Source organism: Heloderma suspectum, chromosome 7 (assembly GCF_057233095.1).
Source record: "Heloderma suspectum isolate Gila_16-S chromosome 7, 16-S_ref, whole genome shotgun sequence".
NCBI classification, from domain to species: Eukaryota; Metazoa; Chordata; class Lepidosauria; order Squamata; family Helodermatidae; genus Heloderma; species Heloderma suspectum.
In genome coordinates this window covers 85,227,471-85,254,680 of record NC_139464.1, presented here as the reverse complement: position 1 = coordinate 85,254,680, position 27,210 = coordinate 85,227,471, and the positions used below count along the sequence as shown (strand labels likewise).

Here is a 27,210-nt window from a genome sequence, read left to right as displayed (position 1 = left end):
TTTATGGGATGGTTCCAGACTAAATTGCTCGAACTTTGGTGCAACAAACCTACAGAGCAACCATAGATGCAGTTGAACCACGGAGTGAAGTGGCCACTTATAAAGTCCTGCTGCAGGATGTGCAGAGGGTCTGGACTCAACTCCCACCTCCCAAGCCCAGCACCAGTGGGGTTTTAAATTCCCTCTTCCAATGTAATTCTTCCAAAGAAGCAAGGGAGAGGGAATCCTCCAAAAGAATCTCCGAGAGCTTTCCCTTGATAAAGACCCAAGCGTCAAACGTGTTGGGGATTAAATTGGTGCAGCTATTTCTTTTTGGCTTTGGTTTCCAGCCTTATAGGTGTTTTTTCTGGTCCCTATTAGCACTGTTGCTGGGTTTTAAATTCCCTCCCTGTTGGTTCCAACAGGAAGAAAAGTACCTGCGCTCAAGGGTCATTCTATGGACCCAATCCTAGAGTTTCACAGGGGGAATGCCTGGGCCTTGGATGCAAGGCTGTCTCTATGCAGGCCCATTTAGGGGTGGGAACACCACCAGCAGTAGATTCATGCTGCTCATGGAGCTTTCTGTGGGTTTACAGGGGTCCTGTGGCCAACATGTCCTCCCCACAGCTAGACCTCTTTTTCTGCCAATGTAGGGGTACTTCTACCCATCCCATCCCAATGCCACACACACACACACACACACCCGGATGGCCACCCAAAGTGTTAGGATTACTCTATTAGTCTGGATCCAACCCAGTATCCTTGATTCAGTTCTGGTCATGCTCAACAGCTAGTGGTCCCGGATGGAAATGTGTTTTCCTTCTCACATCAAAACTTTACCCAACAAATGCAGCGGGGGCCTGAATGATCATTGCATTGCATATGTAGATGTACATGCAGATGCACAACTGTGTCCTCATTCTGCGCCTGAAGAGTTCCTTCAGGTCCCTCTCTGGATTGGGGTGTTGGATTGTGGAGGGGCCATAGCTCAGTGGTAGAGCACCTGCTTTGCATGCAGAAAGTCCCAAGTTCAATCCCCAGCATCCTCCAGACCGGGTGGGAAAACTCCTGCCTGAAACCCTGGAGAGCTGCTCTCAGTCAGTGTCAACCATACTGGACTAGATGGCCCAGTGGTCCGACTCAGTATAAGGCAGCTTCCGGGATTCTTTTGGGGAGTATATTAATAGAAAAAAATGTGGGTCAAGAATGTTCTTACTTAGGCACTACCCATTTTTCTTGTTTGTTTGTTTGTTTGTTTGTTTCATTTCTATACCGCCCAATAGCCGAATGCAGAATTCTCTAGTAAAATTCATTGCCTTCAGTCTGAACAGACTGGAATCCATTCAGGATAACTAGGAATTATAATGTTTTTGTTTAAATTTATTTTTTTATTTTATTTATTATTAAATTTATTAATCGCCCATCTGGCTGGTCACCCAGCCACTCTGGGCGATGTACAACATACAATAAAAACAGTTTAAAACAAAATTCTACAATAAAAACATTTTCTAAAATACCCTAGCCCACCCCAAATGCCTGCCTGAACAACCACGTTTTTAATGCGCAACGGAAGCTCATTAAAGAGGGGGCATGACGGAGTTCCCTAGGGAGGGAGTTCCACAGAGTGGGGGCCACCACAGAAAAGGCCCTCTCCCTCGTCCCCACCAGTCTAGCTGTCCTGGCTGATGGGACAGAGAGAAGGCCATCCGAGGCTGATCTTGTTAAGCGGCCTGTCTGGTGCTGCTGGAGGCGCTCCTTAAGATAGGCTGGGCCAGAACCATATAGGGTTTTAAAGGTCAAAACCAACACCTTGAATTTGGCCCGGAAAACAACTGGTAACCAGTGCAACTCCTTCAGCACTGGAGTGATGTGATCGTGCCGGCGGCTGCCTTTAATCAGGCGAGCCGCCGAGTTCTGTACCAGCTGCAGTTTCCGAACCGTCTTCAAGGGTAACCCCACATAGAGCGCATTACAGTAGTCTAAACGAGAGGAGACCAGGGCATGTACTACCGATGGGAGCAGATGGTCGGGAAGGAAGGGGCGCAGCCGCCGTATCAGATGGAGTTGATACAGTGCTGTCCGGCTCACAGCTGATACCTGAGCCTCCATGGACAGCTGGGAGTCCAAAATGACCCCCAGACTGTGGACCTGGTCTTTCAAGGGTAGCCGTACCCCATTCAACACCAGGTCAACATCCCCCAGCCTCCTCTTGTCTCCCACCAAAAGTACCTCGGTCTTGTCAGGGTTGAGCTTCAGCCTATTCCTCCCCATCCAGCCACTCACCGTCTCCAGACATTTGGACAGGGATTCTACGGCCAACCTTGGTGAAGATTTGAACGAGAGGTAGAGCTGCGTGTCATCCCCATATTGATGACACTGCACCCCAAACCTCCTGATGATAGCCCCCAGCGGCTTCACATAGATGTTAAATAGCATCAGGGAGAGGATGGAACCCTGTGGCACCCCACAAGTAAGTGGCCATGGGTCCGAAACCTCCTCTCCCAGTGCTATCCTCTGGTACCTGCCGGAGAGGAAGGACCAGAACCACTGCAATACGGTGTCCCCAATGCCCAACCCCTCCAGGCGGTCCAGGAGGATACCGTGGTCAACAGTATCAAAAGCCGCTGAGAGGTCGAGGAGAACAAGGAAGGAGCATTCACCCCTATCCAGAGCCCTCCTCATATCATCTACCAAGGCGACCAAGGCCGTTTCTGTCCCATGCCCAGGCCTGAAGGCCGACTGAAATGGGTCTAGATAATCAGTTTCTTCCAAGTGTGCCTTCAACTGCACCGCCACCACCCGCTCAATCACCTTGCCCAAAAATGGCAGATTTGAGACTGGGCGAAAGTTGTTCAAAACTTGAGGATCCAAGGAGGGCTTCTTTAAGAGCGGTCTTATCACTGCCTCCTTGAGGGCTGATGGCATCACTCCCTAAACACAGGAAAGATATGAGTAGAGGGACTGGAAAATAAACACCTCTAAAGATCAGATCTGAGTTCCCTAGGTAGACATTACAACCAAGTTTTTCGATTGTTTACAGATCCCTATCGGGATTTTGGTTTCAGAGGGTATAAAAGTAGCCAAGAAAGATCTCTTGCTCAGACTGTAGCTTCAGAAAAGACAAACAACTCGTTAGAAGTTAATCTGGAGTGTTACGATGCTGTTTCAGATGAATGTGACCTTTGCAAAATAGATTGTGTCCCATATTTGGTTATATTTTTCTGATGCAGAATGTGTGTAATTTTCAGAGCACACTGGGAAGCTCCAAGTGAAAAAGGCACTGTATACATAACGCATTGTGCGCATACAGTGTGCTTGCTCTGTATATAGTGTGCTGTTTTTTACAACTAGCTTGCATTATGTTTAGGTTTCGATGCCATGGGAACTAGAAAATATCTGGACAGATTTGGTAGAGATTTGGCAAGAAAAAATGTTTTATATTTCTGCAAGGAACTGTTTGGTAGTGGTAAGGATAATCGAAATGCTGAACTGATTTTCCATGTTATCTTGATTTAGGTGAGTCCTTCATCACAAACCTACCATCTATCTATCTATCTATCTATCTATCTATCCATCCATCCATCCATCCATCCATCCATCCAAAATGTTGGCAACCACGTCTGTCCATAATCTGACCAGGGTCTGTCTTGCGTAATAAAGTAGAAACTAAACATCAAGACCATAAACACAGATTATTCTTTATCTGGACTAAGGAGCCTGCAGGCTACCTTTGTCCCAGAATTTCTGGGTAGCCCCGAAATCAACCATATCATAACGGTTGGGGTACATGCTTGATCCCCAAGCACAGTTGTACAGATTGTTCCTGGAAAAGGTGAGATCATACCTTTTCCTTGGTCACCCTGTAACCATTCCTCCAGAATTTTGTGCAGTACTCGACATAAAGCTGGCTCCCTGTATGCCTTGTGGATTGGGAACATGCCTTCTCTGGAGATAACTTTTCTCCTCTCTTGTCTTGCTAGTGCTAAGCATGGTTTAAGAGTTCCATGTGTGTTGATGTGAAGTACACAGGCCCTCACATGAGCCATGATGACCCATGTGGCTTAGGTGGCAGATTGGGAGGGGTGGCGGATGGCACTCCCCATCTGCCACCACTGCAACCATGTTTCCCTGGCCAGCTGGCCAGTGCCTGATGCTGCTGCCTCCTGCCCACCCACTGCTGCTGGTGTTGTTGCCCCCCTGGCTGGCCACGGCTGCCACTGCCACTTCTTCTGGCAAGCTGGGGTGGATGGAGAGGAGGAGGAGGAGGGTGTGCCTGCTTCAGTTGATGCTGTGGCTTGCACCAATCTCGTGACTATGGTTAATGCTACCTAGGTAATTTCCTAGCCATGGGTTAGGAACATAGGAAGCTGCCTTGAACTGAGTCAGACCCTGGGTCCACCTAGCCCAATACTGTTGACACCGGCTGGCAGTTGCTCTCAGGGATTCTTTCCTAGCCCTTCCTGGAGATGCCAGGGATTGGAGCAGGGACCTTCTGCATGCAAGCCCCCTTAAATCCGTGGGGAAGGTCTGTTCACTTAGAGCTTAAAGCAGGTGCCTTGCCAAGAGGGAGTGGGAGGACAGACTGCTCACTGAGTGGAGGGGAACTGTTTTCCCCTGGAGCTCAACCTAAGTCCATGGCTTTCAAATTTTGTTTACTGCTGGAACTATGGTTAATGTTATCCATGGACGGCATCGGTGCACACACAACTCTAAATCATAGGGCCAAACATTCTTCTAATCACACATAGCGGAGCTATGCATGATTGGTTTATTTACTTCAGAGTAAGCACCCGCAACCTGATTCAGATTGGGGCTACAACATTCTGACAGAGGTGTTTAGCTTTCTCCAATGGCTGTTCTCATCCTGAAATTCCACCCTGCCCAATGGATAGTTTTTCTTCTTTTTTTAACCCCACCCGCCTTCCCACGGGGGGGGGGGAGATTTTGGCATAGAAACCCTTGGGGTAAGCTTAAATCCCCCTTCCGGAGCCCAATCTGAATCAGAGCCAAGCGTGCTTACTCTCAAGTAAATTAGCCCATTTCCCCATAATTCATGTAAATGAGAGAAGAGAAGAGAAGAGAAGAGAAGAGAAGAGAAGAGAAGAGAAGATGGGATTCTCTCCAAAGCAGGGAGTGAAGAGGTGGGACTGCACAGTTCTAAGGCTGGCTTCTGATTTGTAAATCATGGTTTGGAGTAGTGATGAGTGAACTCCTCACAGCAATATTCAGAATTGGATCAGCATTATGAATATCTTTGCAGAATTTTTTTTCCCCCACTGAGAGTTCTAAACTGACTTGCAGTGAGGGCATCACTAGTTTCCAGGGATCCAATGTTACATCTGTAGCAAACCCTTGTGAGATAATTCATATCCTGCTAAGCCTACTCCCAGGCCTCTTTGTACACGTCCAGGCTTCTGGATCCACAGGGAGTTCATCAGCTGACTGACTCAGTGCAGGTAGGGTATTCCTTGTGCAGATGGGTCTTAAGAAGAGAGAAAAGGAGAAGAAAGCATATATAATTTGTGAGAAGCAGAACATGTCTTTATAGTCCAGACAGTTCCTTAGGGAGCAAACTATAATCAGCAAAATTATCTGCTTAATTTGCTGGTATACTAGAAAAGCTTAATTGGTGAATATAATCTTAATAGTTTAACTATGCTCCTATAGTTAGATGGGAATTTCTATTTGTTTTCTAAGCACAATGGGCCTGGATCTACTAGATTTCTTGGAAATTTAAAGTCTTATGTGGAGAAGATTGGCATTTTCATCTGAAAGAATGTTTGCTGGAATGTGGCTGGTCACAGCATAATGCCCTGCAGTGTTGGTTCAATGTACTGATGTAAACACTGGTACATTCCACCCTTGCTCTCACTGGTTAGAGCAAATCTTATGATTGGCATATGAGTTCAGTATTCGTGCTTTAGATGTGAAGGAGCACTCGCCGTTGAATCAAGGCAGAACATTATAGGAGAGAGAATGAACAATGATCACGATATGTTATTGAAGGCTCAGCAAAAAAGCAAACATTTTATTGAAAGCCACAGAAAAGTCATTATACTATAACAAACTATATCAAGGAAGTAGATAATTAAAAGAGGTAATTATCAGGGAAGAATACATTTCCACTGGCATTCGATTGATACTATTTTTGCAAGAAGTTATATATTAAAGTAACATTGATAATTAGTCTAAAAGATGTTACAGTCAAGACACCAGAGGAAAAATTATGAAATAGTTTGGGAGTTATACATACTTTGAAATGTGAAATTCACTAGCACAGCCTTCCCCAACCTGGTGCTTTCCATATGTGCTGGACTAAAACTCCCCAGCCAGCACTGCCAAACATGGGCCAAATAATGGGATATGTTTCTCTTTAGGATTCCACTCCTTTTTTTGTAAGGGCTGGCTTAGTTTCTGAAATGGTAGTCTGCAAAATGGTGTCTCTTAATCTTGGTGTGTGATGTTCAGTAACAGTATGATCTATGGCAGCCTTCCCCAATCTGGTGCCCTCCAGATGTTTTGGAAGGTTGGGGAAGGTTGATCTACAGTATGTGGGCATAAGAGAGCTTAGTCCTTCTGATGGCATCAGCTCTAAACCACCTACGTAGTGAGTACAATCAAAGCATCTGGGTAGAATCTCTTTGTGGAATGTCATCTCTTGGGTCAGGAGTAGTATCTTCACAGTGGTGTCTCCAATTGTGTGCAGTTCCCCTAGGAAGGCTCACCACTGCTGATCCCTTTTTTCTTTAAGAAAGCAGGCTGAGACATTTCTGTTTTAGACAAGCTTTTGATCTCCCATAAGAGTCTAATGTTAGCTGGCTCTGCATTCTTGATCTATATTTTAATTATTGCAAATCTCCCTGATTTTATAAAAAAGGGTGGTATATAAATATTTTTAAAAACAATCATCTTCCTTGGCCAAATGATCCTTGTTTATTTGTTTGTTTGTTTTCTGTCCCACCTTTCTGCCAAATAAATGGTGCTCAAGGTGGCTATTGTAAATCCAGATTTACAAAATCTTAATTAAAAAATAGTATAAAAACAAGTTAAACACACAATCAAAACATGACAGTCTTGTCCTTTGAGCATGCATTTGGATGAATAAATGTGACATGGGAACCAATGACAATGTTCAGATCTCACACTAAACTATGGTTTAGCGAAAGATGAAGAAGACTCACCCCGCCCGCCTGCCCATCCCCAGGTCGCATGCTCCCTTCTTCCTTCCATGTAGCTAGCATGTCAATTATCAGCCTGACAACTAGCATTACATCTCAGCCAGGACTCCTGATTAGTTCCTTCCCGAACAAGTCTGAAGCCAGGGTTTGTAGGTGGCTTACAATTCCAGGCTTGTTTGGGAATGACAAGTCAGCAGTCAGTCCAGCCATAATGCTAAGTTTTGGCCAGATTGTCAAGTTTACATAAAAAAAATTTTTTTTTAAATCAGCTGGATTTGTTGTTAATTGCAACTCCATCTGCTTCAGTTGTTTTTAAAATGAAGCCTAAGTGATTAAAACCCACGGTGTGTGCATGCAGCAGACGTCTGCTGAAACCCAAATGAAATAGTAGGCTCTCAAGAAATTGCTCAAAGTTAGAACTGAGTTCTTTAAAAGGTTATGACAGCCAGCTAGGGAAATTATTTTGAGATGTCTTGTTTGATTTCTAAAATTGAACGCTCTCTCCTGAGAGTGTCCTATAGCCTCTACCTAGGCATTTGAGTACATTGACCTTGGTTCAGCTTATTCAGTGTCTTGGCAATGGAGCCAGCGATATGAGTTAGTTTAGCAGGATGCTCCCCATGCAGATAGTCAGAGGGATATGCCAGCCTCTCCCTTCTGGGCAATTTGAAAGAAAAGAGAAGTTTGCAAAGAAGCCCTATAATCAGGGGAAGGCAACCTGCTGCCCTCCAGATGTTTTGGACTACTATAAGTCCCAGCCAGCATGGCCAGTGGTCAAGCATTATATGGGTTGTTGCCCAAAGCATCTGGAAGGGACCAGGTTTCCTATCTCTGGCCTGTATGGTAACCGGCATGAATTCTGAGCTAGTTCTGTGGAATTTCTCCAAACGAGTCCTTCTCTCTAGAAGCTATAATTTGGGCATCATCACAACTGCCCCACTGGCTTGCTCCACTGCGGTTAATTGACTCTAAAACCAAGGTGTACAACCCACGGGTCCTCCTTGCCGCTGCCAAATTCATCTCTTCCTGTTTCCCCACTCAATGGGTTAAGCACCTTGGATAGCTCCTTTAGAGTTCTGGCTGGTTCTGACTGAAACCCAGAGCAGATTCACCACCCCATTGGCATCAGAACCACCAGCCTCCACTGGACCCCTCATTGCTAGCACTGAGGAAAGAGCAATCTGTATCAGGGTCACTGGGATGTGCATAGGTGTGTGTGTGTGTGCATGTATGTATGCGGCCATTGACCCCTGAGCCCGCATCACCTGCAGCCCTTGACACCAAAATGGTTGTACACCCGGCTCTAAAAGTTGTGTGGAACATTGTATCCTGGATGTTCTCATCTAGGGATCCCTACAACAGGTAAACCTGACCCTTGTAGCCCCTCTACTAGGCTGACTCCAGATCCCCATGAATTAGAATGTAGCAAAGTGATGCAATTCACTGAAGTTGGTGGTTCCTTCTATACAGAAGCTCTTATTGAGCTCAGGAGAACATCTCAATGTCACCAAAATGTTGTAAAAGGTTATCTCTCCCTCTTTCTTAGCCACTCTGTTCAAGGGGAGGGGGAGGGACACGACACACTGAGGCTGCTGTCAGAGAGGGAAAGCGTCAGTTACTGATTCAGCATGACCAGACTCAGGAAGATAGGAGTATCAGGTTAGACCAGCCTTTTGTGACCTGGTGCCTTCCAGATGTTGTAGACTTCAACTCCCAGCAGCCCTAGCCAGCATGACCAATGGTCAGGAATTCTGGGAGTTACCATCCAAAACATCTGAAGGGCATTAGGTTGGGGAAGGCTGGTCTACACTGACACTTAGGGGTCATTCCCAGCCCTATCTGGAGATGCCAAAGATTGATCCCGGGGCCTTCTGCATACAAAACACATGCTCTACTACTGAGCTATAGTCCTTCCATTTTGCAGCTTTGGATCTTCAGTGCAATCCTATACATGTCTACTTAGAACTAAGCCCCAGTGATTTCAGCTATAGGCTGCAATCCTATACATACTTACCTGGGAGTAAGCCCCATTGACAACAAGAGGGCTTACTTCTGAGTAGACATGTATAAGTTTACAGTATTAATCTCTTTTTGCACAGAGAAGCACTTCCAACCAATTGGTGAGTGTAAGGAGGTGCATCTTTATTTATTGGGATGAACCCAGAAGTCCTTCTAGAATCAATAAAGAGTCTGGAACAGGCCCTAAAATGGGGTATGGGGTGGGGAAGGATTTAGCTTTGTCATGAACTGAATTATTAAGGGAGGCAAGGAAGAGGCAATGATCCCTGTTCATGGTGATTCCCTTATGATAATTGCAAAATTGAAAACGTCTTAATAACCATGTTAACGAATAAGAGTGCTTCCCTCTATTAATTTATTTTTATTTTAACTTTGAAATCCTGCCTTTCTCAAGCATTTCCAAGCATTGTTGCAATTCACAACAATAAAAAGTAAACAATAAAAGCTATAAAGAAAATTATCACTATCTAAAAACAAACCCTGGCACAACATAAAGAACCAAGATTGTCACTGCTATAACCGATCACTAAAATATTTCTGGGAAAGAAAGGCCTTATGTTATCGTTGGGGGATATAACGTAAAGCTATAGCAGACATCTTTGGAAGGAGAACTTTTGATGATCTTCACTGTAGTGGATTTTACAGGGTGCAAAGACACTGCCTGGAATTAGGTTTTCTCCAAATGGGTGGGCAGGCTCGTATGGAGGGGGATGAGGGCAAAGCAGTCTGTGAGATGTTTAGGACCTTGGATCTATAAGAGCTTTGCACGTTGAAATCATTGTCTTGAGTTGGATCAGGAAGGTAACAGATAAGCAGTTCAGTTGCAGCTGCATGGGTGTTAACATCCCTTCTAACCTTTCCTTAACAATAGATGGCAATGGCATTCTGTGCCAGCTGGAGCTTCCAGACACTCTTCAAGGGCATCCCCAAACACAATTCCTCATAGTCCTTGAAGTTACAAAACCAGGACGATGCTTGCTAAGTCCTTCTGCTCAAGGAAGCGTCTTCATGATATCAGCAGGTGCAGGCAATAAAATGCACCCCTGGCTACAGCTGCCATCTAGGAATCTAGAAATACTCAGTACTGTATGATGATAGGACACACACAGGATATCAGCGCTTTCTTCTGGGGGACTCAAAGGCTTCACATTCACTGATCTGAAGAGAGAAAGCAGGCCATAGTTTTCCCAGGGACTTTTTTCCTTGTTTACAATGCACATCACCCCTTAATTTTAAAAAATCCAGATGTAGCCATACTTAGAGTGGATCCAGATTGTAGCCATACTTAGAGAAGACTTGCTGAAATCTATGACTAGCTTGTCATGACTAACTGAAGTCCCATTGATCTGAATGGGTTAAGTATGCCTATATCTGGATCCAACCCATCCTCTATGGTTTCATTTAACTGATTTGCATGGTATTTTAGTAATCAAATTTCCTTGACTTGCATTGTCTGTCACCTTCTTGAAAGCTGCCCACAAGCGATGTCCCAAGTACATATTATTTAATGCCATGCTTTCTATAGCAGACTTTGTAAGACACCTGCTGCAATTTAATCTGCCTTGTTGGCAGGCAATGCTACCCATGAACTCTGTGTTTATTTCATTCCCCCCCCCGCCCCCCATCCCACACACACAGTCCTAACTTACATCTGCCCTTTGGCAAAGGAAACTACATGACGAGGGAAAATAAGTTATTCAGGCAAGATGTAGGGCTCTTGCACCATGTATTTGCATTATTTTTCTCCAAAGTAATTGTCTCTGTCTCTCACTTCATGCTAGCAATACCCAAGTTAAATGCTAGAGGTCATTGACTCCAGTGAATTACCTTTAACCGCTTACTGGAGGTAGGCTTGTAGCTATCTAAGGCAAACAGAGTGATTGTCTCTGGAAACAGAAAACAAAGAAAAACATAATTGCCACAAGCTAACCAAACATGTGCCTGACTCTCCCATAGAAATCAATGGGACTTCAAAGCGCTTAACATTTTATTCACTGAGGAAATGTATATCCCACTTTTCAACTCAGAATGCATCCACAAAGCAGTTTATAAGATAAAAACAGAATAGTATCAACAAAGCAAACAAAACTATTCAACCCAACACCGAGGAAACAGTGCTGCTCTATGCTCACTGTCTGATAAAAATCACTCTGGATTTGGGTCCCTCCTCCCTCTCTGTGTCTCAGTGGGAAATGGCCCTTTAAGGCTTGAAAAGGGAGAGAGGAAGTAGCTACCCCTCTGAACAATGCTCTTCCTGTTCAGCTTGCTCCCTGGAGGGTGTGAGCTGATCAGAAAGGTGTGTGTGTGTGTGGTTGTCTGATTTTATTTAATGCTTTGTACCTATTTTAATTCTGTAAACTGTCTTGGGGACAGAATCAATAAAACAACTGCAGGGTCGGTCAAGGCCATAGATCAGCCTTCCCCAACCTGGTGCCCAGATGTTTTGGATTACAATTCCCAGCATCCCTGACTATTGGCCATGCTGGACAGGGCTGATGGGAGTTGAAGTCCAAAGCATCTGGAGGGCACACAGTTGGGGAAGACTGGCATAGATATTCTTGACTGGCAACCTTTCCGCGGACCAAAGTTTGAGAATCTCTGGACCAGGTGAACTCATAGTCCGTTCCAGCGGGACTCTTCCAATGTACAATCACAGCCCGCTCAAGACTCTAAAATGAGGAGCAGGTCTTCTAAAACTGCTGCTTTTCCACATCTGCTTGTGGTAAGTACTGGGATGGAAGGATGGGTAATTGCCTCACCACCAGAGGCATACATCACTATTGCAAGAAGCCTTTCCTGTTGTATTCTCCCTCTGTAGAGCAAGAGGACAGTGCAGCTTGCCACAAGAGCCACGTTAAGGCAGTAAGTAACAACCTGCAGCGGACGCTCAAGCTCAGGATGGCTTCACCAGCATTTACGTGCACAGTTTATTAAGGCTGAGGCAGTGGGTTGAAAGAATGTCAGTGATGCGGCTCCTGAAATGTCAGGCGCATATGTAAACGTCTGCACTTTAGATGAAATTACACATAAATTACTCATCATTTATTTTCAGTTCTCTCCATGGTGCACTTCTAAATTACTTCCCAAGAAAACATGATATCAAAGTAGCGCTCCAAGACTAGCTATATACATTTTCATCTTGGAAAGAGCAATGTAGTTTAAGGACGGAGTCTCTGAGTACAGCTCACTGTTCAATGCCAAACCCTTGGGTACTTTCAGTGTCATTAAATATAAAAATGGAATTGTTGAGATTTTAAGCCAGGTAGGTCCATGCAGTGTAGTGGATGGTAAATAAGTGGCCTTTTTGTTTGCTGGTAGGGCTCTTGGTGCCTTTATCAGGTAGGTATTCAGGTACCTGTGTCAGGTAGGTATTCAGCTAGTGCAACTTTTTCCTGGCATGATGAGGCAGTGATGGGGAAAACCGAGAGCCAGTGTGGTGTAGTGGTTAGAGTGTTGGACTGGGACTTGGGAGATCCAGGTTCTAGTCCCCACTCAGCCATGAAGCTTACTAGGTGACTTTGGGCCACTCACTGACTCTCAGCCTAACCTACCTCACAGGGTTGTTGTGAGGTTAAAATGGAGAGGAGGAGGACAATGTAAACCACCTTGGGTTCCTGGCAAGAGGGAAAAAGGCAGGATATAAATGTAATAAATAAATAAATAAATAAATAAATAAATAAATACTCTTTGTTGTTCAGTCGTTCAGTCGTGTCCGACTCTTCGTGACCCCATGGACCATAGCACGCCAGGCCTTCCTGTCCTGCGCTCTCTCCCGGAGCGTGCTCAAGTTCATATTCATTGCATCCGTGATGCTATCTAGCCATCTCATCCTCTGCCGTCCCCTTCTCCTTTTGCCTTCAGTCTTTCCCAGCATCAGGGTCTTTTCCAGGGAGTTTTCTCTTCGCATTAGGTGGCCAAAATATTGGAGCTTCAGCTTCATTATCTGTCCTTCCAATGAGCACTCAGGGTTGATTTCCTTTAGGATTGACTGATTTGACCTCCTTGCAGTCCAGGGGACTCGTAAGAGTCTTCTCCAGCACCACAGTTCGAAAGCATCAATTCTTCGGCGCTCAGCCTTCCTTATAGTCTAGCTCTCACAGCCATACATTACTACAGGGAAAACCATAGCTTTGATTAGACGGACCTTTGTCGGCAAGGTGATGTCTCTGCTTCTTACTATGCTGTCTAGGTTGGCCATAGCTTTCCTCCCCAGGAGCGTCTTTTAATTTCATGGCTACAGTCACCGTCTGCGGTGATCTTGGAGCCCAAGAAAGTAAAATCTGTCACTGCTTCCATTTCTTCCCCTTCTATATGCCAGGAAGTGATGGGGCCAGATGCCATGATCTTAGTTTTTTTAATGTTGAGTTTCAAACCAGCTTTTGCACTCTCCTCTTTCACCCTCAACAAGAGGCTCTTGAGATCCTCTTCGCTTTCTGCCATTAGGGTGGTATCATCTGCATATCGGAGGTTGTTGATAATTCTCCCAGCAATCTTAATTCCGACCTCTGATTCATCCAACCCGGCATTTCTCATGATGTACTCTGCATATAAGTTAAATAAGCAGGGTGACAATATGCAGCCTTGTCGTACTCCTTTCCCAATTTTGAACCACTCGGTTGTTCCATGTCTGGTTCTTACTGTTGCTTCTTGACCCTCGTACAGGTTTCTCAGGAGACAGGTAAGGTGGTCTGGTACTCCCATCACTTTAAGAATTTGCCACAGTTTGTTGTGATCCACACAATCAAAGGCTTTAGCGTAGTCAATGAAGCAGAAATAGACGTTTTTCTGGAATTCTCTTGCTTTCTCCATGATGCAGCGAATGTTGGCGATTTGATCTCTAGTTCCTCTGCCTCTTCTAAACCCAGCTTGTACTTCCGGTAGTTCTTGGTTCGCATACTGCTGAAGCCTAGCTTGTCGGATTTTGAGCATCACCTTGCTGGCATGTGAAATGAGCGCAATTGTGCGGTAGTTTGAACACTCTTTGGCGTTGCCCTTCTTTGGAATTGGAATGTAAACTGACCTTTTCCAGTCTTGTGGCCACTGTTGAGTGTTCCAGATTTGTTGGCATATTGAATGCAGCACTTTAACAGCATCATCTTTTAGGATTTTAAATAGCTCGGCTGGAATACTGTCATCTCCGCTAGCTTTGTTGTTACTAATGCTTCCTAAGGCCCACTTGACTTCACTCTCGAGGATGTCCGGCTCAAGTTCAGTGACCGCACTATCATGGCTATCAGGGACATTAAGATCTTTCCTGTATAGTTCTTCTGTGTATTCTTGCCACCTCTTCTTAATCTCATCTGCTTCTGTTAGGTCCCTGCCTTCTTTGTCCTTGATCATGCCCGTCTTTGCACAAAACGTTCCCTTGAGATCTCCAATTTTCTTGAAGAGATCTCTAGTCTTTCCCATTCTGTTGTTTTCCTCGATTTCTTTGCATTGTTCATTTAAGAAGGCCTTCTTGTCTCTCCTTGCTATTCTCTGGAACTCTGCATTCAGTTGGGTATATCTTCCCCTTTCTCCCTTGCTTTTCGCTGCCCTTCTTTCGTGAGCTACTTGTAAAGCCTCATCAGACAGCCACTTTGCTTTCTTGCATTTCTTTTTCTTTGGGATGGATTTCGTTGCTGCCTCCTGAACAATGTTACGGACCTCCGTCCATAGTTCCTCAGGCACTCTGTCTATCAGGTCTAATCCCTGAAATCTATTCCTCACCTCCACTGTATATTCATCAGGGATATGATTTAGGTCATACCTGAACGGTTTAGTGGTTTTCCCGACGTTCTTCAATTTAAGCCGAAATTTTGCAAGAAGCAGCTCATGATCTGAGCCACAGTCAGCTCCAGGTCTTGTTTTTACTGACTGTATGGAGCTTCTCCATCTTTGGCTGCAAAGGACATAATCAATCTGATTTCGATATTGACCATCTGGTGACGTCCATGTGTAGAGTCGCCTCTTGTGCTGTTGGAAAAGAGTGTTTGCTATGATCAGCATGTTCTCTTGGCAAAACTCTATTAGCTTTTGTCCTGCTTCATTTTGTACACCAAGGCCATGCCTGCCTGTTATCCCGGTGATTTCTTGACTTCCTACTTTAGCATTCCAATCCCCTATGATGAAGAGGACATCTTTTTTTGGTGTTAGTTCTAGAAGGTGTTGTAGGTCTTCATAGAACCGATCAACCTCAGCTTCTTCGGCTTCAGTGGTTGGGGCATAGACTTGAATTACTGTGATGTTGAATGGTTTGCCTTGGATTCGTACTGAGATCATTCTATCATTTTTAAGATTGTACCCCAATACTGCTTTTCCCACCCTTTTGTTGACTATGAGTGCTACTCCATTTCTTCTAAGGGATTCTTGCCCACAATAGTTGATATGATGGTCACCTGAATTAAATTCGCCCATGCCTGTCCATTTGAGTTCGCTGATTCCCAAGATGTCGATGTTCAATCTTGCCATCTCATGTTTGACCACCTCCAGCTTACCTTGATTCATTGATCTGACATTCCAGGTTCCTAAACAATATTGTTCTTTACAGCATCGGATTTTCTTTTCACCACCAGACACATCCACAGCTGAGTGTCCTTTCGGGTTTGGCCCAGCCGCTTCACTCTTTCTGGCGCTACTTGGAAATACCCTCTGCTCTTCCCCAGTAGCATATTGGACACCTTCCGACCTGAGGGGCTCATCTTCCGGCGTCATCTCTTTTAGCCTTGTGATACGTTCCATGGGGTTTTCTTGGCAAGAATCCTGGAGTGGGTTGCCATTTCCTTCTCCAGTGGACCACATTTTGTCAGAACTCTCTGCCATGACCTGTCCGTCTTGGGTGGCCCTGCACGGCATAGCTTATGGCTTCACTGAGTTACGCAAGCCCCTTCGCCACAACAAGGCAGTGATCCATGAAGGGGTAAATACTCTTTACTGTCATGCAATTCTTATAAAGGCACACAAGCCCTGTCTGGAAGCGGGGAGGGTGGGGGGATATTGCAATTCTAGTGATTAGGTGGCAGTTCAGGTCTTGAGAGACCCAGATTTAAATATGGATGTGGCTATAAAGCTCACTGGATCACCTTTGGCAAGTCTAACTTACATAGCAAAGATGCCGTGGGTATAACATAAGATAAGGACATATTGTAACTTGCTGTGAACTGACTTGGGCTTCCCGCCAGCCCCTTCCAGGATACTCCATTCCATTCCCCCTCCCCCATAGTCAGTCAGCATTCTGTGGCCACTGAACATATTCAGTCCTCACTGGGCTGTTTGGGTCATGATTATTATTATTTTTGTACTTCTGCAAACCTCAGAAGTCCCCTGAGCCCAGGGCCTGCCCAAGACATTTTGGTGCCTGGGGCGAAGGACAAGATGCCACCCCCTCCTATTCCATCTACAAAAGCTGACTGGACTGGCAGATGAATCTGTCTTAAACACTAATTATGGGACAACGATCTCCACTGAACTTGAAGGGAGCAGGCTAGCTTAGTGGGTGCAGAGTAGACTGCAAGGCATGCAGTTTTCTCCTTGAACTGCCTCCCAGCGCCTACTGCTTCAGGTGATTACCTCACCCTGCCAAATGGTAGGGCTGGCCCTGCCCAAGTGTGCTGGTGATACCTCCCTCATGTATATGGATGATGCTGTTTTTGTTACATATGTGATAATAAAGACTTGAATTGGCATTAGTATATATAAGTTGAAGAATGAAATTGCTATTAGTATATCAGAGCACAGGCTTAAGGAAGGACTAGCAAAAGATGCAAGAAAAGAGCTGAAAAGCCAGACAAGTTCAGGGAAACAGACCTTGGCTGCCAAGGAAATGGAGGAGAGCTGTTGATCAGCTTATCAACAATCCCTTCCATTTTTTATTTTATTTTTTACAGGGGCTGCTTGGAGCCTGATGTCAATAAGGCCATGGCAGCCAGTTGTGACTGAGTCATTGCTTTATTCAGAGTCAAGGGAACGATACTGTATGTCTCTTGATATTTGTCCTTGGGGCAGGACAGGAAAGACGAGTATCTGCCCGCTGCCATTTTGTGGCTGGTTCCCTAGCTGCGTTATTGGAATGCAAGCCAGGAAACGTAATTTCAGAAACAAGTCCCTTGCCGCAATAGCTTAAATGTTTTAAACGTTAATAGCTCTGGGTTTTTTTTTTAAAGGAAAGACAGAGATTCACACAATTGTCTGTTAGATGATATGTAGGTTTGTGGCACTGTAACTACTTAGGTGCTTAAATAATAGCAGCTTGGGGTGCAATCCTATGGATGTTTAGATAGAAAAAAGTCCTACAACTCCCAGCATGCCCCAGCCCGCCATGCAAGCTGGGGAATGCTGGGAGTTGTACAGTTTTTTTGGTCTAAACTTGCAAGTGATTGCACCCTTAGTTAACTTTTTACTCGGCTATCTGTAGTCCCAGTGAACAGAAAAGTCTTGGTTATAGAAGTCACAAGTACTTAGCTCACTGGGGCAAGACCAGAGGAAAAACTATTTAGCTTTAAAAAATGCTGAGAAAGGGGAGACATGGTAGAGGTGTGCAGTTATGCAAGGTGTGGAAAAAGTGGATAAGGAGACATATTTCTCCCTCTGTTATAATACTAGAACATGGATCATCTGATGAAGCTGATCGGTGGGAGATTCAGAAACGATAAAAGGAAGTACTTCTTCTCACAGAGCATAGTTAACTATGGAATCTGCTGCCACTGGATGTGGTCATGGCCACCAATTTGGATGGCTTTAAAAGGAGGTTAGACAAATTCATGGAGGAGAAGGCTATCAATGGCTACCAGTCCTGATGGCTATATGCTACCCCCAGTATCAGAGGCAGTATGCCTATGTGCACCAGTCCTTGGGGAACATGAACACTACTTGGGGGTTTTCCACAGGCAACTGCGTGGCTACTGTGTGGTCTGACCAACACTTGGTCTGATCCAGCACAGCTCTTCCTATGTTCTTAAAGGCGCAATCCTATCGGGATAGGTGGCCACTCTGAACTCGGAGGCTATCCATGCATGGCAGGAGGAGTGCAGAGGGGATCCTCTCCTCCATGCTCCAGCCACCCTGTATTTATGGCTAGATGGCCGATTTCGGTTGCCTAGCTATGGGACGTTGGAATGCAGGGTGGGGAGGCCAGACGACGCATAGAAAGCGTCATACCAGCACTTCTGTGCTTCTTGCCCCTCCCCACCCCCGGGAATGCCCCTTTTGCCCCATTCAATGCTGCTCTTACAAGCATGGAGCCTGGGGATGAACTGCACCACCTACGAGGTGGCAGGGGCAGGGAGGAGGTTCCCCGGGAACCGATCAATCCTATGGCCATCTAGCCGCTAAGTCTGTAAATTCTGTTCAGATTGCAGACAGTTAGTAGGCTTGCTTTTGATTGACCTCCAGGACTTAGACTGGGCTTTGCTGCCAAGACCAGTGCCAGACCTTGCCAAGTCCTGCGGTTAAGAAGGCACGCCGCTCTTAGAGGAGTTGTCAGTGTGTTCCCCCTTCCAGTTGACCCACCTCCTGTTTTCTTGTTAAATGTTCCAGTGCTTAGTGATCCAAATTTCCAACTTTATTCGGGGGGTGGACAGCTACCAGGATAAAATATATGGATTTGTGTGGGGGGTGGGGTGGGTGTTTCTGTTTCAAATTGCTTTGTAAAAGCGTTTCCGAGTACAGAGCAATGCAATGAGAGTTTCTAAGTGAGGGTTTTTTTGTTTTTCTTTTTTGGCAATCCAAGCAAACGAATCAAGCCAATTCGCCTCTTTCTTTGTGATGGCTTTGTTTCTTTTATCTACTGTCTTATCTTGGTCTAAAAAGACAAAGACAGATTGCTCACACTGTAAAGTCAAGCCCCAGTTTTGACTTATACAGTAAGGCATGGCCAGAGTAACCAATTATACATATAGCAGCTTGTTCAAATGGCATTAACGTCAGATCCATAAAATCAGTGACATAATACATGCCCGTATAATAGCTGAGATGCTACTGATATGTACGGAGAAGTAGGATCTCCAAATGTTGCAGGGTATTTTCACCTCCTAATAGGAGTACTCCTGTTCTGAATGCCAGCCAGGCAGGCAGGCAGGCATGCACTCCTATAGGAAGCCATTCTGTTTTCCTCCCCCACCACCATTTTATGATTTTCTTCTCCAACTGACATTCAACATTCTGTGGCTACTGAACATGCACAGTCTCAAAGGGTTGTCTGAGGGGAGGTTTTCGCCCTTCCCCCAGATTTTTTGTATTTCTCCAAACCTTGAGGTTCCCTCAGCATGCTGGTATCTCCCTCTTGTTTCACATTGGCCCTGTTTTGGCTCCATTGCTGTCAGCACTTATCACCTGAGTTTGCTTTTAGAGGGAGTGATTAAATATGCCATTGTTTCTTGGTTAAAGGGAGGACATTTCCTCCTGTCATTTCCATTGCTCATGGTTGGAAGCTCTAATCTATAATTCTATATTGACACATCCTTACAAATATGTCCATATGTTACTAACCCATGACATTTTTGCTAGCCCACTTGTCTATATTAATCATCACCTTTTAAAAAAGAAACCAGCTTTGTAATGCTTTTATGCCTGGCACCTGGAAGCCATTCATACACATCACAGGTAACCAGGTAAATGGCTTGGCCTAGGATTGCATTAAAAATGGTCAGCTGATACCAAGGTTTTAGTAATCATTAGAACATAAGGATATGAACTTGTTTATGTAGTATTATATAGTTCACTGGATTAGCTTTCTATGGCTCCCTGTGGAAGGACTACCTTCTGCTTGGTAATTATTTCTTTTTAAAAAATCTTTCATCCCACTGTGTTCTTGCTCACCATCTGGAATAGCACTAACTAATTTTGAACAGTCAATTGTTTTTTGACGCTGATTTATTACATTATCCTCCAGTGTCTTCTCTAACTTCCCTTCAGCATAGTTCAAACTGGCCTGCATAGCATCTTCTTGACCCCAAAGCACTGGAGAACAATTTACAGACAACTTCCTGTATGTACCAATTCACTGATTTAAATAATACTAGCTGACTGGTCAAGCTAAACCAGAGAGGGTATGGTGTCATTTATATCACTTATGGTTTGCTTACCTCTTACCTAGAAGTTATGGCACTGCCCAATTAAGTTGCTTCAGTGCACATGCACAGTTGTACACTGGTGTGAGGAGAGGCACATGGTGTGCAATATTACCTGAGACGAAAGATGGGGGAAGGTCACCTGGGTGTGAAGTGAGTTTCCAAAGCAATTTGTTGGGTTTTTGATAATTCCCAATACTTGGTGGTGATTTTGTACAAGTTAGTTTTTAATATCTGTGCAGACATTTTGGTTATTTTTAAAAATAAAAATATGAGTTGTTGAAATATTATTGAAATGTTGATACTATGTTTGAAATGTGTCCTTGTTGAAATGTGTATTGATTATTTTTATATATTGCTGTTACTGTTTGCATACTTTGTATATTGTGAGTCACCTTGAACACAATTTCCTTTGTAGAAAGCCTGCATATAAATTAAAAGTGTAATCTAATCAAATGGGAGGTTTTTCTTTCATTTCTGTAGTAAAAACATAAGAGCCATGCTGGATCAGATCAAGGGTCCATCTAGTCCAGCATTCTGTCCGCACAGTGGCCAACCAGCTGTCGACCAGGAACCCACAAGCAGGGCATGAGTGCAATAGCACCCTCCAGCCAATGGACCCCAGCAACTGGTGTACATAGGCTCACGGCCTCTGGTACTGGAGGGAGCACCTAGCCATCAGGACTAGTAGCCATTGATAGCCTTATCAATTCCTCCATGGATTTGTCTGATTCCCTTTTAAAGCCATCCAAGTTGGTGGCCATCACTATGTCTTATGATAGCAAATTCCATAGGTTAATTATTCACTCCCCCCTTCAGTTTTTTATTGTGAATTTTAACAAAACAAAACAAATACATAACAAAATCAAAGAAAAACAGAACAAAATAAAAATACAACATGTTGCAATGTCCACAGTTTCAAATATTACAATATTCAGGAAAGAAAAAAAGGGAAAAATAGGTTATGTATAGACTTCAGTAAAAGCAGACCAAATATCCACATATAAGTCCATCTGCAAGTTACGACTATATACCACTCTTTCAAATGTTGCTAGTGTTGTTAAGTCTTCATTCCATTGCATTATAAGTGGTGAGATTAACTATGCACTTTGTGAAGAAGTACTTCCTTTTATCAGTCCTGAATCCCCTGCCATTTAGCTTTATAGGATGACCCCAGGTTCTAGTATTATAAAGAGGGGGGGGGGAAATGCCTCCCTATCCACTTCCTCCGCGTTATACATAATTTGAACACCTGTCTCTCCTTATCCCCCTCTTTTCTAAACTAAACAGTCCAGAAATTGTAATCTTTCTCCATAAGAGAGTTGATCTAGCCCCTTGATCATTTTGGTTACCCTTTTCTGCACCTTTAACTACAGTATCCTTTTTTTACATGTGACAACCAGAAGTATGCACAGTATTCCAAGTATGGTTGCACCATCAATTTGTATAAGGGTAGTATGATATTGGCAGTTTTATTTTCAATTCTTTTTCTAATTATGCCTAACATAGAATTTGCCTTTTGCATACTGGGTCAACATTTTCATCGAGCTGTCCATCACAACCCCAAGATCTTTTTCTTGGTCAGTTGCTAGCACAGATCCCATCAGCTTATACGTGAAGCTGGGATTTTTTGCCCCAATGTACATGACTTTACACCTCATTTCATCATTCACTGAAATCTAGGGATAGCTGTCTTGGGCTTGTGTTTTCTTAAACCGAGTTGTGTTCTTTCGCATCTCATTTTATTTATTTTATTCAAAATATTTCTTGGCCCCCTTTCAAGGCAGAAGCCCTCCCAAGGCGGCTTACAGCAGTAAGACACATAAAAACAGTTAAAATATTAAAAGTGATAAAAACATAAAAACAATAAAAGCAACAATAAAAGCCAAGAATAAAACAAGCAACAATGTGAACAGTAGTTATGTTAATTGCGTAAGCGTGTACTTACGGCATTTCTCTCTTTTTGGACTCACAAAGCTCCGATTTGGAGCAGGATCACCAGGAAGGGAGGACTGACACACCCAACTTCCTAAACACACACACACAAACACATGTGGGTAAAGAAAAAGAAAAACCGCCTCCACAGACGCCAACTGAGACTGGTTATCCTTAGAAATCCCTCCATTTTAAAAACCAACATTTTGAACAGGAGATTTTTCCTTGACAACCCCAATTCCACCTTATTATCCAGTTTTTCTTTTCTTTTCTTTTCTAAAACCCTTTACTTGAGAGGGAATGGGATGGATTTCAGACAGCAATTGGTGAGGGAGGGTTAATCCTCCCCATTCGGTGTATGCTGGTCCCACTGCAAATCAGGGCCGCATAGACTTACTTTAGAATGTAAGTTATTTTTAAATTGAATTGATTGTTGTGTTTTTTATTTGGCTTTTGTTTTTGTTATTGTTCTCTTGTAATTTGCTGTTTAATGTGTAACCGTCTGGCTTTTATTTGGATTTGTTGTTTGTTTCTAATGTTGTTGTACATGACCCTGGGATCCTGAAGGGTGGTTTCTACATTTTAAAAATAAATCAGTAATTGCCTCTCCCCCCGAGCCACCGTTTTGCATCTGGCTCCAGTTGATCGATCTCAGGGTTCTAGCAAAAAGTGAAATAGATCTTGCAGTTCTGAAGTTTATCCTCCCCTGCTATAGGGGATTATTTAAACAGGCTGTTTCTGTAGAAGATCAGTCATATTATCAGTGGAGGCTGTTGGCTCTGATTTCAGTGAGGCTGTGAATCCATTCTGGGTTTCAGTCAGAACCAGCCAGAACTCTAGAGCTATCCAAGATGCTGAACCTATTTGGGGGATTAGGTTCAGCACCTTGGATAGCTCCTTCAAAGTTCTGGCAGGTTCTGACTGGAACCCAGAATGGACTCCCAGCCCCACCAAAATCAGAGCCACCAGCCTCCACTGCATCACGTGTTTTGTGAGTGGCAACGTGTAGTCACATTCTAGGCTCAGTTATGAGTATTAGTGTGGTGCAAAGTAGAACATTTGAGTCCATGAATTTGGTCCCTTCCAGAGTCTGCAATGATTTCCTACATCAGCAGGGGGTTGGACTAGATGAGCTTTGAGGTCCTTCCAGCTCTGTGATTCTGTGTTTCTTCTTCAAGAGAAATGTGCTGTGTTTGGCTGCTTTTTGCATATCTTTTACAGTATAAAAGCTATACATACTTTAGCTCGTGACTGAAATAACTCTCAAATGTCCTGAATTTTTTTATAGACCATATAAACTAAATATCCACATGTGCAATTATAAATGTCATAACCTTTTGACATACTGTAGTGTTCACACTCTCTTACCCTTGTCAGATACATGCTGGTGATAAAATCAATGTGTTTGGCTAGCAAGAAAAGTTTTAGATTTTAGAAACACCAGGTGTCTGTGAGTCATATAACTCTGAATTTCTCTAGATCCCAGCCAAAGGTTTCATTACTATAAAAAGACAAAATAAACATGTTTTTACTAAAAAAATGTTCCTTAGCTATTTGTAGAGGTGACATTTAAGGAAACTTCCACTGACTTCTACTTAACATGTGTGTTGACCTTGAAGCATCTTGGCATTAAAAAGAGGAATGTTTGAGTTTTTTGAAGAACGTGAGGCACTTTTAAGAATGCATTTCCCTCTCTTCATCTTCCATATTCAAAAAGGCTCTGCTGACATCTTGAAATTCAAACTGGCTTTTCCTCCCTGTCTGTCACGCAAAAAAAGTCTGTTGTGACTCTTTTTAAAAATTTAAATTAAGCTTTCTGCCATACATTAATTTACGAAACCTGCAGAAGACTCTAAAAAAAAAAAAAGTGTTTTCTCTACGCAGATGTCAATGGTGCAGGACTTTCACTTGCAGGTCATTGAGAAGTTGCCTGTGCTTCTGATTTACTGCTGTAGCACCCAGCTGTGAGTGTAGGGTATTTCCCAGGCAAGGTGGATATCTTCATTGCTCAGGTCACTCTAACAGTTGCCGTAGGAAGCCAACCGCAGAGTGCACATCCCATTAGCCATTTGGTCTTGCCGTGCTCCTTTGCCACCAAAATTTTAAGAATAGCCCTAAATTCAGGATTATCCACACTTGCTGCATGCAATTCAGCCATATCATTACAGAATATAATCTGTAACATACAAACCTGCAAACACTGCCACATCTTCGATGTCCTTTATTTTTGAACATACAATTCTTAATATAAGGTTGTATCCAATATTAGTCTAACTTAAGACACAGTGATTTCAATGGGTCTATTCTAAGAAGGACTGACATTGGATACAACCCATAACTTTTTCTGAATATTGGCTGTGTGTATGTTAACTTTCTCAAATTACCTTTAAAAAATCCTTTTGGTAATAGGATTGGTCATAAATGGCAAAATATTATATAACATTTATAGTAGATGTGTGTGGGTGGGTGGGCGAGGGAGGGAGGGAGAGAGAGAAATCTTAAAGAAAGTGAATGAAGCTAAAATGGTCACCTGTTGTTACCTGCATTAAGGAAAACCAAATTTTAAATTACTGATTTACCTTGTGTGTATTGTGTGTTTATTTTTTATTTATTTATTTTGTAGTGTTAGTTGGAACATTTTTAAAGAAATAAGATTTGATTTAGTTCACTCTCATAAAAGATTGGCATTCTTTGGCATACATTGACCTGGATCGCATGTCGTGACCAACCTTGTTGGTCATTAAGATCCCATAGGTTGTTGGGGCCAAGCCTGCTCACCACTTCCCCTTTCCTTCCACATTGCAAAACAAGCCAGGAATGTCCCATTCCTTGGTTGTTCATCATGACATGCAAACCCACAACTCTGAGTTGAGGGAATCAACCCAGAGTTTTAACCCAACAACAAACCATGGGTTAAAACTCTGGGTTGTTTCTGTCTCAACAGCTCAGAGTTCCAGGTTCAGATGTCATGATGAACAGTCCAGGAATGGGGTGTTCCTAGGTTGTTTTACAATATGGAAGAAAAGCAGAAGTGGCGAGCAGGCAGGAAACAGCATGCTCACTTGCTCCCAAGAACCCATGGGGTTGTCATTATGTGTGAACCAGGTCACTGGCTGATTTACTGTTAAAAATACTGAATTAATTTGGAATATTCTAAAAGTGCTACTGTTTACTTCCTGGATGTTCTAGGTGTACAGCTGTTCTGTGTGTTAATATTCCACTTAACTACCCTCTAATTGACAGTTTGGTTTATCTCCTTGTTTAATACTTTAGGCACGGAGGAAGGAGGTTTTTATCCAGGAACGATATGGGAGATTTAATCTTAGTGACCCATTTCTGGCTCTGCAGCGAGACTACGAGGCAGGTGCTGGTGATAAAGACAAGAAGTCCAACTGTACCAACCCACTCTCTATTTTAGAAGCTGTTATGGCTCACTGCAGAAAAATGCAAGAGAGAATGGCAGCTCAGTTGGTTGCTGCAGAAAACAGAGAAAAGAAGGTACCATGTTTACCCTTTTTTCCCTTTCCTTTCCTTTCCTTTCCTTTCCTTTCTAACTGCTCACTACATCTTCAAAATAATGTATTCCCTTCCATTTTTATGGAAATCTCTTTTTTCAGTTTTTGGTCATTTAAGAGTGGTTGTATTAACTTTATTATATCAGTAATGCCAAATTTCTGGTTGATAGTTTACATGATAATTTTCAGTAGTAAAAACTTCACATTGATATTTATTTATTTATTTATTTATTTGACTTGTGCCCCACCTTTCTGCCAAAAAATGGCACTCAAGGTGGCTTACATACACAGTTAAAATTGATTAAAACAATAAAGCAATACATTAAAATACAATAAAACGTAGAGCAAAATCCATTGTAAGTCCTACTTAGAGTAGACCCATTGAAATTAATGGGGCTTAGGTTAGTCATAACTAGCATTCTTTTCAATGAATCTACTCTGAGTAGGACTTATGTTGGATTTTACCCATAACAATTACAGAATAAAAAATAAAAAACAGCACCCAACCCACCAGATGATATAGCACTTTCACAATATAGCACTTTGAAGTGTTCAAAAGCACTATATAGCAAAACATACATTATTTTGCTATAATCCTCACAACAACTCTGTAAGGTAAGTCAGTATTATTCTGCCCAAATTGCTGATGTGGGACTGCTGAGTAAGAAAGAGTTTCTTGCCTAAGGCTTCCTTCTTCTGAACTCGTGGCATAGGTGAGATTTGAACTCGGGACTTCCTGGTTCATAATTCAGTCTCTTAAGGCACTATGCTGCTCCAGCAATATTTCCTATCTCTGTTATCAAGGGGTAGGCAAGAGCACTCTAGACTAGAGCACAGGAAATTATTGTTCCAGAGGCTAGTATTTCTACGTTCTTACAACAGAGACACATTTGTTTGTTTGTTTGCAGTACAAATATTAAAACAAACAAAAAATAAAAACAGCACAGAATAAAGCCAAGATAAAACCAGCAGCAAAGAATAAAACCATTGTAACATCATAAAGCCAGATTTCAACCAACAGCAGAATAGAGCACTAAGAGCAGTTCCCCAAATGCCTGGGAGAATAAAAAGGTCTTCACTGAGCACCAAAAAGGCCACAATGTAGGTGCCAGGTAAGCCTCTCTGAAGAGAGCATTTCACAAATGGGGTGCTACCACTGAAAACTCCCTCTTTTAATTGAATTAAAATATATCAAGATGTGTTAGGATGTTCCTTCTGCATCGGAATTTTATCTGGGGAGTGTCTGGAGAGATCAGTAGGTGGCTTGGGCTCCTCCTGACTTTCCCCACTGGCCTCATGATAGTAGAAAGTTGTGCATGAACTGGGAGATGCTGCATTCAGATATATGTCACTTTAATACAGCCTCCCCCGACCTGGTGTCTGCCAGACGGACTGGGCTACAACTTCCATCATTCCCAGCCAGCCCGGTCCGTCTGAAGGACACCAGTTGAGGGAAGCTGCTTTATGATGTGAGCAGTGAGGAAGACTATGGGAGGGATCATATATGACTGAGGCCTAATACTGATCTTTCCTGGGTAC

General features: G+C 43.3%; 1 protein-coding gene across 1 annotated transcript in view; it reads left to right on the top strand.

The window, feature by feature from the left end:
* CTTNBP2 (cortactin binding protein 2) overlaps positions 1-27,210 on the top strand; it is a 125,698-nt gene that overhangs the window by 18,667 nt on the left and 79,821 nt on the right. The window contains exon 3 of the mRNA XM_084810823.1: positions 25,430-25,654. Within this exon, the coding sequence (XP_084666949.1) occupies positions 25,430-25,654 (225 nt within the window). The remainder of the gene's footprint in view (positions 1-25,429; positions 25,655-27,210) is intronic.